The 13,186-nt window shown below is 38.0% G+C and overlaps 1 protein-coding gene across 4 annotated transcripts in view; it reads left to right on the forward strand.

The window, feature by feature from the left end:
- Nucleotides 1-13,186, forward strand: part of LOC143222137 (ankyrin repeat and BTB/POZ domain-containing protein 2-like) — a 69,662-nt gene that overhangs the window by 13,870 nt on the left and 42,606 nt on the right. For 3 of the 4 annotated variants that reach the window (XM_076448159.1, XM_076448161.1, XM_076448162.1), the window contains exons 2-3: nucleotides 8,039-9,233; nucleotides 9,495-10,663. In XM_076448159.1, the coding sequence (XP_076304274.1) occupies nucleotides 8,092-9,233; nucleotides 9,495-10,663 (2,311 nt within the window). In that variant the 5' untranslated portion in view covers nucleotides 8,039-8,091. Of the gene's footprint in view, nucleotides 1-2,668; nucleotides 2,902-8,038; nucleotides 9,234-9,494; nucleotides 10,664-13,186 lie in introns of those variants that run through there. The other variant, XM_076448160.1, reaches the window with a different exon arrangement.

Consider the following 13,186-nt stretch of genomic DNA (forward strand, 5'->3'; position numbering starts at 1 on the left):
GCAGTCTAAGAGTCGCGGGTTCGAATCCACGTCCATCAAACGTGCCCTTTCAGCCATAAGGATATTATTATAATAATACGGTCGATCTTACTTATCGTTGTTAAAAGAGTAGCTGAAAAGTTTGCAGTGGATGATTATTTGTTTGCTCTCTAGTCTTCTTTCAGTGTTAAATTAGGGACAGCTAGCGCAGATAACCCTCGTATGGTTGCGCGAAATTCAAACCAAATCATATCGACAACTGAGACCACTGTGTATGCATAATCTGTGATCTGCTTCTCAGATCTTATGCCTGATCTTCAGATTAATAATTTATTACATAATAATAAATTTTTTTTTTTGGGGAGGGAAGGATGGACACGTGTTATAAGAGTGTTTTTTTTTCCTTGTTAGAGTTACAGTGCTACTACAAATTCTCACGGCCCTTTAATCGTTCAGAGCAGCATCCAACGTAACCCAACAGCTCATCATAAGGCTCACTTTAATAAAGTAATTAACTTTTATTGTTCGTCGTATTAATGTGTTTATTTAATAAAATTATAAAATAAGTATCAAAATTGTTTTATACGCTACAAAGGATGGCAAAAACAAACAAATACTTTTTAAAATGTTTATAAAGAGCAGTATAATACAGTTAATAGAAGTGACAAAAGCGTCCTTTACAAATTACAGTCTTACAACTCTTATACAACTTGGATGTAATTCTAAAACCTTACTCCTCTGTGACGAATGATTACAATAAACTAAGGTAAATTACTAAAAAAAAAAATATGTATTTTCTTTATGGTTTCCCAGTGAGACAGCCGTAAGTTTACGGAATTTAAACGCTAAGATACGGGGTTTGTTTCGTCTTTGGCGTACACAGCAGGTAGCTAAGTGTGACTTTTGAAATTACGAGTGCACTGCTTATTGGCTCATTATCATGCTTAATTAATTTCATCAGCGTTAATTGGAGTGGTTATAAGGGATCAAACGAGGTAAGTAACGGGCTTCTTAGGGAAGGGTTAAGGTCTAGAAGATTTGATGCGACTCCATAGTTGGCTGCTGAGCTCACTTTAATTTTTATTGAGATCACCAGAATTATCAAGCACGCCACAAAGTTGAGAGTTGCGTGTGTTTATCAGAAATCCAGAAGTGAATGATAAGTTCAATGCAGTTTATTACTACTGCTCTGTGAACGGAAGTGCAGATGGAGTTGCACTTCGATAATACAGCTTAACTACGTGCGTATGTGTGTGTTATAGGAACCAAGCCACTTTCACGGGTTTAATCGGACCAAGATGTCCATAAGGAACAAAAACGTGAAGGAGTTAAGCATGGATTAACCACCAAAAAATTTGTCCCTGAAAAAGAACGGGTTATGGGATTTATATAATTTTGTACCAAAAAAGTCTTGATAGAGATATATATATCATAAAATACTCTGAAAGCCCTGCAACTGAGCACTTTAACACACTGTATGACATCAGAGAGATTGTCGTTGTATTAATAGAGGAATAGGGCAGGATCTCCCATGAAATCGTTTGCCAAGTGATCAGAAGGTTGCTGAACAGATGCAGACTGTATCAGCGCCAGTGTTCCATACTCGACTTTTGCCAGCTGTGACTTATTAAGACAAGTTGGTTCAGGATGTCTCTGATTCAGAGCACTTTAATTTAGAAGTTACTTATACTATATAGGTTGTGTCTAGTGACACGTTACCAATAAAACTAATTAATTGGTTTTAGTTGTTTATCTCATGTTAACTTTTACTTATTGTCTAGTATTAGTTAGTTACAGGAATTAAACTTAAAATTACCTAAACAACGTGTCCCTAGTGGCTCAGAAGTAAATCTGAAGACTTGTGATGCTGGGCACAACATAGCTCGATCTGTGGCTTTGTGCTTAACAACGAAATAAACAAATATAATATATATATATAAAAATATATTGATAAGGCTATGACGCTAACTCGTGTAAGAAGGCGATAATATTAGGGCTAAGACGCTAACACAATAATCGTTGGGTTCAGCGCTCGTTAATCTTGTAAGAAGGCGATAACGATCTTACTGTGTAAAAGTTTTGCCCTTGTTGGTCTTAACGCTGAGAAGTGTTCTACAACATACGGAAAATGATCTGAACACAAAAATCCAGTGTTTCAAAATTGTATGCACAACAATGTAAGATACAGATGTGCATTATAGCTCTTGTGGGTCAGCAAAACCATTTGAGTTTTAACTTTGGGAGAGGGGAGGGGCGTAGTGGCCCTTGAAACGTATAGTATTCCTCTGAAGTGAACATTTACCATGTGGCATGAATTAGATTGTACTGTAACTTTACAACATGCACAGTAAAAACGTATAACTGGTTCTAACTTTCTTAAGAGGGGAAAATTGCTCCTTCTGCTCCCCACAGTTGGTATCCCTTCGATGGATTAATATGTTGTTGGAGTAATTATTCTGCTATACGTATACACTCAACGATATGAAGGATAGATTCACAGGTTGACATGAAAAAGTCTGAATTCCTTATGTCTGCACTGCTATTCTATCACTCCAGCCGGCTTGCTGTTTGACAGGCAGTTCTGGACCCCCTATAGGCAGTCCTTTAAGGCACGCTTCCTGTAAATGTCAGGGCTGCGAGGGTTTACGCACAAGAATTTTGGGCCCGAGGGAAAGAATGTGCGGCGGGTAATCCGTGACCAATGCCGTGCGTTCGCTGTACAGGTCTGTTTCGTTTGTTACGCAAAGCCCAGCGGAACGTGAAGTTTTGCGCTAGAATGTTGTTGTTTGTGAATTGTTTATCACCGACAACAGAAGTAGCTAAAATATCAGAAAACAAGAAGAAACGAAGAAACCGGAAAGAAACTTAGTTGCAAGTACACAACTGGATAAATATTAAAAATATGACTAAAGTGTGTTAAAGGTAAGGACAGGTGGGGTTTATGTTTGGCGTTTATTTCTTGCTTTTATGTACGCTTACTTCTCAATCTATGAATGTGTTTTATATGTATGTAAAGTAAATCTTTTGTCATATCGATGTGAGTTGTTATATTAGTTTGTAATTGTAGCTGATAAAAGGGACGTAACAGTACATTTACTTCGAGGCTTTCTTGTGTTAAGCACGTGTAAGTAAAGCATAAGGTCAGACAGAGTAAGTATTTAGAACTTAGGTGGTTAAATATTGCGTTACATACTCTTCATGGGTTTTTGTTGTTATTTTTCATTATTTAGCACAAAGCTACACAAAGGCCTGTCTGTGTTTTGCCCAACACGGGTATCGAAACTCAGGTTTCTAGCAGTAGAACCTCACAGACATGCAGTTGTGCCACAGGAGGATCCCAAGTTGTGTGGGTACTTGTTTATTTTGGGAAGTTATGCAGAATACTGGTTGAAATAGTAGAGTTTCAATCTTAACTAACAACAACAGCAAAAATGTTTCGCCCGATCAAACAGACTGATATGTTTTTTATCAATTTAAATGATATTTCTTACCATTCCCTCCAAAAAAAAACATGCAATTTTTATAATTAAATAAGCTTTATTATAGTCAATCTTGTTTATTTATTTTTACACCAATAAAAATGGTAAGGTTACAGGATTTTAGTGTTTGTAAATTATGGTAAACGAAAAGTCGTTTGAGTTGAAGTGACTTCTTTTATTAATTCGTGATGATGCAAATCGTTATTTTGCGTGTGTTTTGTTAAGCGTGAGGCTTTTATATGCAACTGTCCCGGTACGGCCGGGTGGTTGCCGCACTCGACTTGTAATTTGAGGGTCGCCGGCTCGAATCCCCGTCACACCAAATATGCTCGCCCTTTCAGCCATGGAGGCGTTTTAAAGTTACGGTCAATCCCATTATTCGTTGGTAAAATAGTAGCTCAAAAATTGGCGGTGGGTGATGATGACTAGCTGCCCTCCCTCTAGTCTTATACTGCAAAATTAAGGACGGCTAGTGCAGATAGACCTTGTGTAGCTTTGCGTGAAATTAAAAAACAAACATACAAAACAAACAATCATATGCAACTATAGTCAAACGAAATTTTCCGTAGGTTTCAAGCTTTGGATTCCAAACTAAACGTTCAAAAGTTTTATATCGAGATTTCTGACCACCGTGAAAAACAAACCACTCGTTTAATGTTATCCAAATATGTTTGTGTGTGTGCTTGTTATCACAGTTTTTAAAGTATATTTTCAGTTGCGAAAAGTCAGTTATGTAGGGAAGATAGGAATAATTAACACAGCATGTTTTATCAGACTTGGGATAAATTAATGTTAATTACCGGTGATACTGTAGTAATGAATTAAACTAAACGAGAAATGTTGCTTCCTATAACGTGAAATTTCATTGTCTTGAACTTGGAAAATAAGAATTATAACGAACATTGTATTCTGAAATAAATTGGGCAGAGTTTGAGATAATTAAAATAATACGAGATAATGGATTACTATTAACGTTCGTTTATTTTACAAGGGGGTGTTCTTAACGCAAAAAAGATCCCACAACAACTGTCACCTGTTGATGTTTTTAATAATTTGTAACAAATGAAATCAGATAGTTAATCCGTCAGTGATGGAATGTCGTTACTCCAGGAAGAAGAAAAAACGTAATTGAAATTGCGTTTTATTGAATGACAAATATGTATGTATATATTATGTATATAATATGTATGTATATATTACGTTTTAGCTGAAATAAACTAGTTAAATATTGTCACGCGAGGTTGTATATCTTTGTATCTTCTTTTTTGAAGTTTCTTACCAAGTTATGAGCAGTCTACATTGTATAAAGAAATTTTAAAGTAATATTTTTAATTTTCTGAAGGGACACCTATTTGAAGAGTTATGTGTTGTCTGTCAGTCAGTTAGTAGACACTGAAATGACATCACACAGGGAACGCTGAACGCTGCAGTTTGTACTGTCATGACGTCAGTAAGACGTGCACATGCCATGGATCACGAAAAACATTATGCACTCTGTAGGCTACAATACAGCATGCTATATGAACTTCGAAAGCAAGAAGTAAAAGTATTTGTTACTATTAATTTTGTTTTGTTTTTTCCTGTAGAAACACAACACTTTTAGAGATCTTGCGGAAGTACATTTATAGTATGAATGTATCTCTGTATGTATTGGAAATTTGTTGAAGGATATGTTTATGTATTTGTGAATACAACGTACTAATTTTTTACGTGTCAGCAACAAAGTAATCGTAATGTGTATAGAGCTTAGTATTTAGCAATCTTTATATAATTACAGACCCTTCTATTGTTTGATATTTATAAAAGTCGATTGTGTGCTCATTTTATAAAGAAAGCGACGTTAATAAATAGATGTTCACCGGTGGAACAGCGATAATTCTACGGACTTAAAACGCTAAAATTAGGTGTTCGGTTCCTCTCGATGGATGCAGCCCGATGTGACCTTGCTATAGTACACACACATACAATAAATAGGTATGTTGCTCGATACTTTCTTCATTTAGAATAAAATATTGGGCCCAGCATGGACTGGTGGTTAGGTTTGTACGGGTTGTTGGATCGAATCCCACCATAGGATATGCTCGTCCTTTCAGCCGCGGAGGCACTTAAAGTAACGTTTAGTCTCTCTTTACTTTATTAAAAAAAAAGCCCAGGAGTTGCGGTATGTGTTGTTAACTAGCTGTTTTCCTCTAGTCATTCGTTACTTAATTGCAAACAACTATCAGACAGTTCTCTAGTACCATTGGGCGAAATTTCTTCCAGAAAAACAAAATATCACGAAACTTCAGTTGGTATTTTTATCTTAGAAAATCGTTAAAAAAGTTATTGAAACAATTATTAGCGATTTAAAAGTGACACAGAAATAGTTGGATTGAAACGGCAGTTTGAATATGCTTGTTAGGCTTTTCTGTTCTTACTTCAATACACACTAGTCAACGCCACCCATCATTACACCCTTGTGCAAATTAATTGAAACAAATAGTCATTTTACAATATTTTCAGCATGGCGGCCGTTGTCGGCTCGCTGGACCCGCTGATTTCCTTTAATAGTCATTTTTTCACACAGACGGCGTCATTAGCTGTGTTTTGCAGTATAGTCGATCAATTTTTGGGATATATGACGAAATTTTGAGGAATATTACGTCATTCGAAATTGCGTTAGAAGGGCATGGAGACCAGTCGAAAAACTTCTTACATACTCAATGAAGAAAAAACGCTATCAATGAAGTCTGAAATACAAGAACTGGATGCAAGAACAATGGAGGAAGGTGTTATTCAGTGACAAGACTCATTTCTTCGTACAGGGTCAAAGAAGTCTACATGTTCGCAGATCTCCAGGTGAGAAACTTCGAGAATCTCACCTCAATCAGTTCGTAAAACATCCCTTGAAGAAGATGTTTTGGGGCTTTTTCAGCTACTATGGCGTCGGAGGCTTACATATCGTAGAAAGTATGATGCGAGGACCACAGTACATTGAAGTTTTGCAGAGAAGAGTTGTTCCAGAATTGAAAAAGAGATTTCCAGATGGATCTGGCAATTTTCAGCAAGATCTGGCTCCGTGCCACTCATCGAAACTTGTGAAGAATTTTATGACTACAACGTGAATAAAGGTGCTGGACTGGCCTGGAAACTCTCCGGACTTAAATCCTATTGAAAATCTTTGGGCAATTTGTAAAGAAAGACTTCGGGGAAAAGATTGTACTACGAAAAATAAGCTAATTGAGGCCATAATTGAGGTGTGGTACCGCGATCCAAAATTTAGTAAAGATTGCAGTCAACTCGTGGAGTCGATGTGAAAGCGGATCAGTGATCTTCTGAAAAATAAAGGCGGTCATATTATGTAGTAATTTATGAGTAATTTTTGGATTCTTAGAAATAAAACGCAAAAAATTGAAGAAATCGTAATTTTCCGTCTTGTTTCAATTAATTTGCACAAGGGTGCAAGTCTTCAGATGCCATTTAACAACGAATAGTGGGATTGGCTGTCACTTTTGACGCTTCTGTGGCTGAAAGGATGAACATATTTGGTGATGGTATTCGTCGTTACGATGACCTACCTATCTGCTTTGCCCTTGTGTGGCATAGGGTGTCGTTCACTTCTGGAAGGGTCTAACATGGCCAGGTGGTTAAGGCACTCGACTTGTAATTTAACGGTTGCGGTTTCGAATCTCTGTCATACCAACATGCTCGCCCTTTCAGCCGTGGGGGCGTTATAGTGTTTAGTCAATCCCACTGTTCGTTAGTGAAAGAGTAGCCCAAGAGTTGGTGGTGGGTGGTGATGAATAGCTACCTTCCCTCTAGTCTTAAACTGCTAAATTAGGGACGGCTAGCTCAAATAACCTTTGAGTAGCATTGCGCGAAATTCAAAAGAAACTAAACCGAATCACTTCTGGAAGTTCAAAGTGTCGAATTTCTAAGCAGGGTGTACACAGTGACCTGTAAAGCGTAATTAAAATATATCTCTTGGTCAGTAATTATAATATGCCTTTAGAACTCTTGAAGTGCTTGATGAAAATTTAACTTTGGGAACTAACTGAATAATCAAATTCCAATGATTAGTCTTGACCGTCATAACGAGGTAGACCTCGTCGTTACTTTATTCGTTATGACAATCACCGGCCAAAGTAATTTAATTTTTTTTTTGTCTGTCGAGTTATGCATCAAGTTAATTATCTTAATTCTAACCACGTAGTGTATCACTAGCTCATAATAATAGATACTTGGTTTGGTTGTTTTTAAGCACAAAGCTACACAGTGGATCCACCAGTGATATAAGTTGAGTCTGGGTAGTTTCATATCTGATACTTTCTATAAGATCTGTAAATACCACAGATAGAAAATTTAAAAACTACGTAATTTCGCAAAGACCAACGAGTGTATATCGGAACGCTGGCTATATGCTGTGTTCAGCGCAGAGAACAGAACCATGGGTATTTAAAACGCTTTGCAGAATCTCTTATTGCTATCACTTATTTCTATAGGAACTTTACACATTTAGTATAATGTAAAATGTGCACTTCGTAACAAATCGGTATATAGATATATTCATTACGTGTTGATTTACTTATTTTTTCTTTCAGGGAAGCCGTATTGACCACTGGTCGGATCCTTCCGATGTTTGGTCATCGGTGTAATGATGTCATCTTTGCCTCCTGTACCTGAATTTCGGGATGCCGACCATTATTGGCAGCCTCTCTTGAGTAACAACGTCCAGATTAGTCGCCCTACTAACAGTGTCCAGATTATTCGCCCTAAACCACGCCGGTTTGGAGACATGAACCAGCACAGTGCAACAAACGCAGGCGCTTTTTGTAGGAGTTCTAATCGTGAAGGAGCTTATGTGGGAACTCCGCTAAAACTGTTCAATAAAGACTTGATAGGAGGATCTGTTCCTATGTTAGTGAAGTCTTCAAGTAAGGAGACTCTACAGTTTCCTAACAAGGAACAGACTAGTAACCCCGGTGTATCGTCATTGCAAACAAAGAGTTTCTGTTCAAGTACCCACTCTTGCTTCCCTTTTGGTAGAGAGAAAGTACCAGCTATTCCTTCATGTTCTCGGGATTTTTGCACTGTTGGGTCTCAGCAACTGCGAGGATCTGCAAAGGATATGTCAGGAAGTCTCAACTCTTCTCATTTTACATCTAGGGCCAACTTAAACATGCTTCCTCATTCAAGAAGTTCTCCTGGTTTGGTCATCCAAAGTTCCAGAATTTCTCCTGCTGCAAAATGTGTGGCTACTGAACCTCATAGCTCTAGAGTCTCACCATCTACCAAATTGATTATTTCAGAACCCCAAACGTCTAAGTCACCATCTGCTTCCAGATCATTGAGTGTTGAGTCAAATGGTTGTAAAGCGCCTTCTGCGGCAAAAAATGTGGTTTCCGAAGTGTTAAGTTCTAAAATGAACGCTGTTATGAAAACTGTAACAAGCGAAAATGCAGTTTCACGTTTACCAGTTGAAAAACAGAATGGTATACGGGCAACTTCGAGCCATTGTTCATGGGAATATCGCCGAATTGAAGAAGAGGATGAAGGTGTCCCTCCTGATGAGCACTTATCACCTTGCAGAGATTTGACTTCAAACACTGACTGTGGGTCCTTAAGTAAAAGCTCATCAGATGGCGATCCAATAGTCTGTCGACGACGACCACCAACGAGACTAAAGTCTCGGAGGCGAAATATTCTGAGCTTTCCAAATATGCTTAGTGTTGACAATTCCAAGGCTCTTCAGAGGCGCCAAGAATGCTGTGGAGGGTCATCTAGTGATGAAAATAGGTATAAGGTTGTTCGTAGTCATATAAATTTGGAGAAAACTTACTGATTAAAATACGAAATTATCACCCATTTAACGTACAAAAATATTAGTATTGTTTACTTTGCAGTATTGAAAATGAAGTAATCATAGTTGTAAGTTTTTCTATCTTTATCGATGAGTTTCACTAAGAGTTATATTGATTTAGCTTATCACTGAATGAATTGATTTTCTAAAAAACAAAAAACAAACAAAGTTGATGTACATCTTTGTTATTTCGCCAGATCATCTGGACACGCCAGTATGAGCGACGGCCAGTCATCTTATGTTAGTTCGTCGCCCACTGAAAGGACACTGGTCAAGAACATTGATTTAGAACGATTTAGCAAGGTAGTTGATTCGGAGACACGTGATCACCGTGGGCCTACCGATTTGCGAACAAATCATCAACACAGAAACTGTGATGCCAAAGGCTTGTCATTACGAGAACCTCAGTTGAAAGTAGTTCCAGAGGACGACAAGTTGCCGACTCACAGTTTCCATCATGCTGGACTAAGCAAGTCGTCTGGACGACGTTCTGGGTTGTCTCGTAGAAGCGGCCGAGGCGCTGTGGCGAGAGATGACCTGTCTCTTCAGTTGGAAGGAAATGGTTTGGAGGACATACGCAGTGCTATTGAACAACTTTCAGTTCGCACACATGGTTCTCGAACGAGTTATTCTACGTCTACATACTCTTCTGTGAGTGGGAGTGAGTCGGAACCCGTTCGAAGGTTAATACGACACTCCAGTCTGGAAACTCTGAACACCAACATCACTAGCGCGGATGAATTTATGTGGCTTGACAGTCACAGCCGCTTGGTGGAGCTGCAACAGTGTCCGTGGTCTAATCACGATGTTCTGAAAGTTATTCAGAATGGCCGCTTAAAAGAATCTCTGAGTCTTATTTCTATGGAAACTGTACCAAGATTAGCGTATCTTTTGCAACGACCGCTAGTTCGCGTGGCACGTGAGGCTCAAAGGTTCTCCCGCAGTTTGGGAATGTGTAGTAAGCAAGAAATCAGTGGTGCTTTAAAAGTAGTTCTCACGCCTGCCTTAGCTGATAGCTGTATAAAGGCTTGCCATCGCAGTGCAGCCATCTACACAGTTAGTGGGGACCACTTACGACTTAGCAAGAGTACACGTGCGGGTTTACAGTTTTCTGTAGGTAGATTCCACAGATGGATGTGTGATGTTCGAGTAGGGACCTTCATTCACGAATATGCCGCGATTTACCTTACTGCAGCAATGGAAAATTTACTGGAAGAAATCTTAATTCTTTGTTTACCATCAGAACTTACAGAAGGCAAGAACACTTTGACAGCATCGTTATTGGAAACTTCCATTGCAGATAACAGTGAGTTGTGGGGACTGTTGCAAAATTTTTCACACCTGAATTCAGGGAGGACAGCGTCTGGTAAGCGAAATTATTTATTAGAACTAAGATATTTCAAATGCATGTTGATTATGACAGAAAAACATTATTTTTTTTTTCGGACGAGTTAATATTTTGATAGTTATTTTATGTAGTTATTACTCTACAGAAGACTGTTGAAAACATTCCCTTGATATTGACTCTGTATCTTAGAAATTCCTTACATATCTATTTGGTGCTCTAGAAAATACAAATTAAATGCACATGGTAGAGCTTTTATCTACTTACTAAGTTTAGTTTTATATGTTTTAAAGACGAAAAATAATATTTTCACGTCAAACTTGATTCTAACATCTTGACCAAGTGGTTAGGGTGCTTGAGTTGCACTCTCAGGATCGCAGGTTCGAATCTGCGTCCCACCAAACATGCTTGTCTTTTCAGTAGCTCAAGAGATGGCGGTGGGTGGTGTTAACTAGCCGCCTTCCCATAGTCTATCACTCTTAAATTAGGGACGGAAAGAGCAGATATATCTCGAGTTGCTTTACGCGAAATTAAGTAAACAAACCAAAGTAAAAAAAACTTTGTTTAACAGAATGAAACCTCAACTATATATTGACGGTACTCTCGTGTGAGTCACCACCACGTCATTTTTGAAGTTCCTGTTCCTTAGAACGGTCGTAATCAATGTAATAAAGTTCGTGACAAAAACTACCGACTCGTTTTGGAATACTTATGACCAAAATACCATTGAAATTATTTGTGTAATATCATTTATGTCAAACATCGTAAGAATGTAATTACCAGTACGTAGGTCAGTCGGTTAGCGCATCTATAGCTCTGTAGTTTTGCGCGAAATTCAAACCTAAGTAACACCTTGATTTTTGGAATGATATGATCATCAGATTCTATTTTATAACGCACCTGTCATCATGAAACTAGTATTTCAGGACACTAGAATTATATTAAAGGCCACCTATTTACTGTCTGACATTATATTGCACTGTACATGTTTTTATTTTCGTGAAGCTGAGGGCTGCATTTGATACGTCTTAAATTTCTTGCAAAGCTACACGAGAACTATTTACGCCAGCCCTTCTTAATTTAGAGGAGACAGACTAGAGGGAAGGCAGCTAGTCAACACCACCCACAGCCAACCCTTGGGCTAATCAACGAATAGTGAGATTGAATTAATATTATAAGGCCCCCGTGGCTGAAAGGTAGAGCATTATCGTGGACGGGGATTAGAACTCACAACCCGCAAATTGAGAGACGAGTGACCTAAGCACCTGGTCATTCCAGGCCCATGGCTAATGGAAAAACAAATGGGCCAATATAACAGGCAAAGGTCACGCGTGCCAAACGTCGAATATTACGAAATATGATTTATATACTGGTGAAATATACAGTTGTTAAGTTCATGAAACACGTTTGTCATCTAGCTAAATTCCAAATATGTCACAAATATTTTGGTGAACGCCCAAAACATGTGCAAATGAAACTTCTGAGATTCCACAATGGAAGTTGTTTAAAGTCAATGCTGAAACACTAGTGAAGGTTGTATTGTGTGTAAGTGGAGAGATGTTATTGACACAAATAGACAAACATTCGTTTTGCTTGGTTATTACACTGCAGAGAGAAATGCACTGAATAAACTAGTTGTAGGCCATTTCGTTAGAAAGTCGTTGAGAAACTTCCATTTCGATTTCTTCAGGACTTGTATATCATTAATCAAGGATGAGAAAAGTTGTTTCGTTTTTGCGACGTAAAATGTGTGTTTTATTAATACGAAACAACATTCGTTGCTGGGATATAGTCAGATGATTTATTGATGTACGCGCATAACAGCAATGAAACTATGTATACAATTAATTCAATTTTTTAAAGGTATAAAAGTATAAAATTGGAGATTTTGGATTATTTTCCTTTTATTTCTCACAGAAAAAATGTAGTACATATTTTCACTAATTTGTTTTTACACACACGAAGCAATTAACTTTGATAAGAAATTACGATGGCTTAAGAACCGACAACTTTACGTAACTACGAATCTAGCGACACCTGTGGGCCAGTTTCATGTTTTAACACAAGCCGACAGTAACAAATGCATGCGCGTTCTTACGTTTGATATATATATTTATTTGTTACCACTTTTTTCGCTTTCGACCAGCGATAATTATGTTTTCTTTGATAGGTTGTTTAGGCAGAGTATTCATGATGAATACGGCAGTTGCCGTCCATTCTACAAAGTTTCATCATGATAATTATGTTGTCGGTTCAATAAGTTTGGTTGCATATGTATACTTGTTTTTGAAAAGGCCCTTAGTAAACAGACTCGTCTCACGGACGTGGCTTGTGGTCAGCGTTCTGGTTTGTAAATTCGAAGGTCATTGGGTCACTCACGTTCGGTAGCTATAAAAACAAAAGTTCTTGCTCTGTACTTTGAGGCTATTGGTGTCTTATAATGATGACGGTTAAGTCCAATTATTTGTTGAGAACAGGTCAAGCGCTGGTGATGGGTATTGTTGCCTTTAACTGCTTTCCCTTTAATCTCATGGCCAAGTGGTT

Source organism: Tachypleus tridentatus, chromosome 8, assembly GCF_004210375.1.
Source record: "Tachypleus tridentatus isolate NWPU-2018 chromosome 8, ASM421037v1, whole genome shotgun sequence".
NCBI classification, from domain to species: domain Eukaryota; kingdom Metazoa; phylum Arthropoda; class Merostomata; order Xiphosura; family Limulidae; genus Tachypleus; species Tachypleus tridentatus.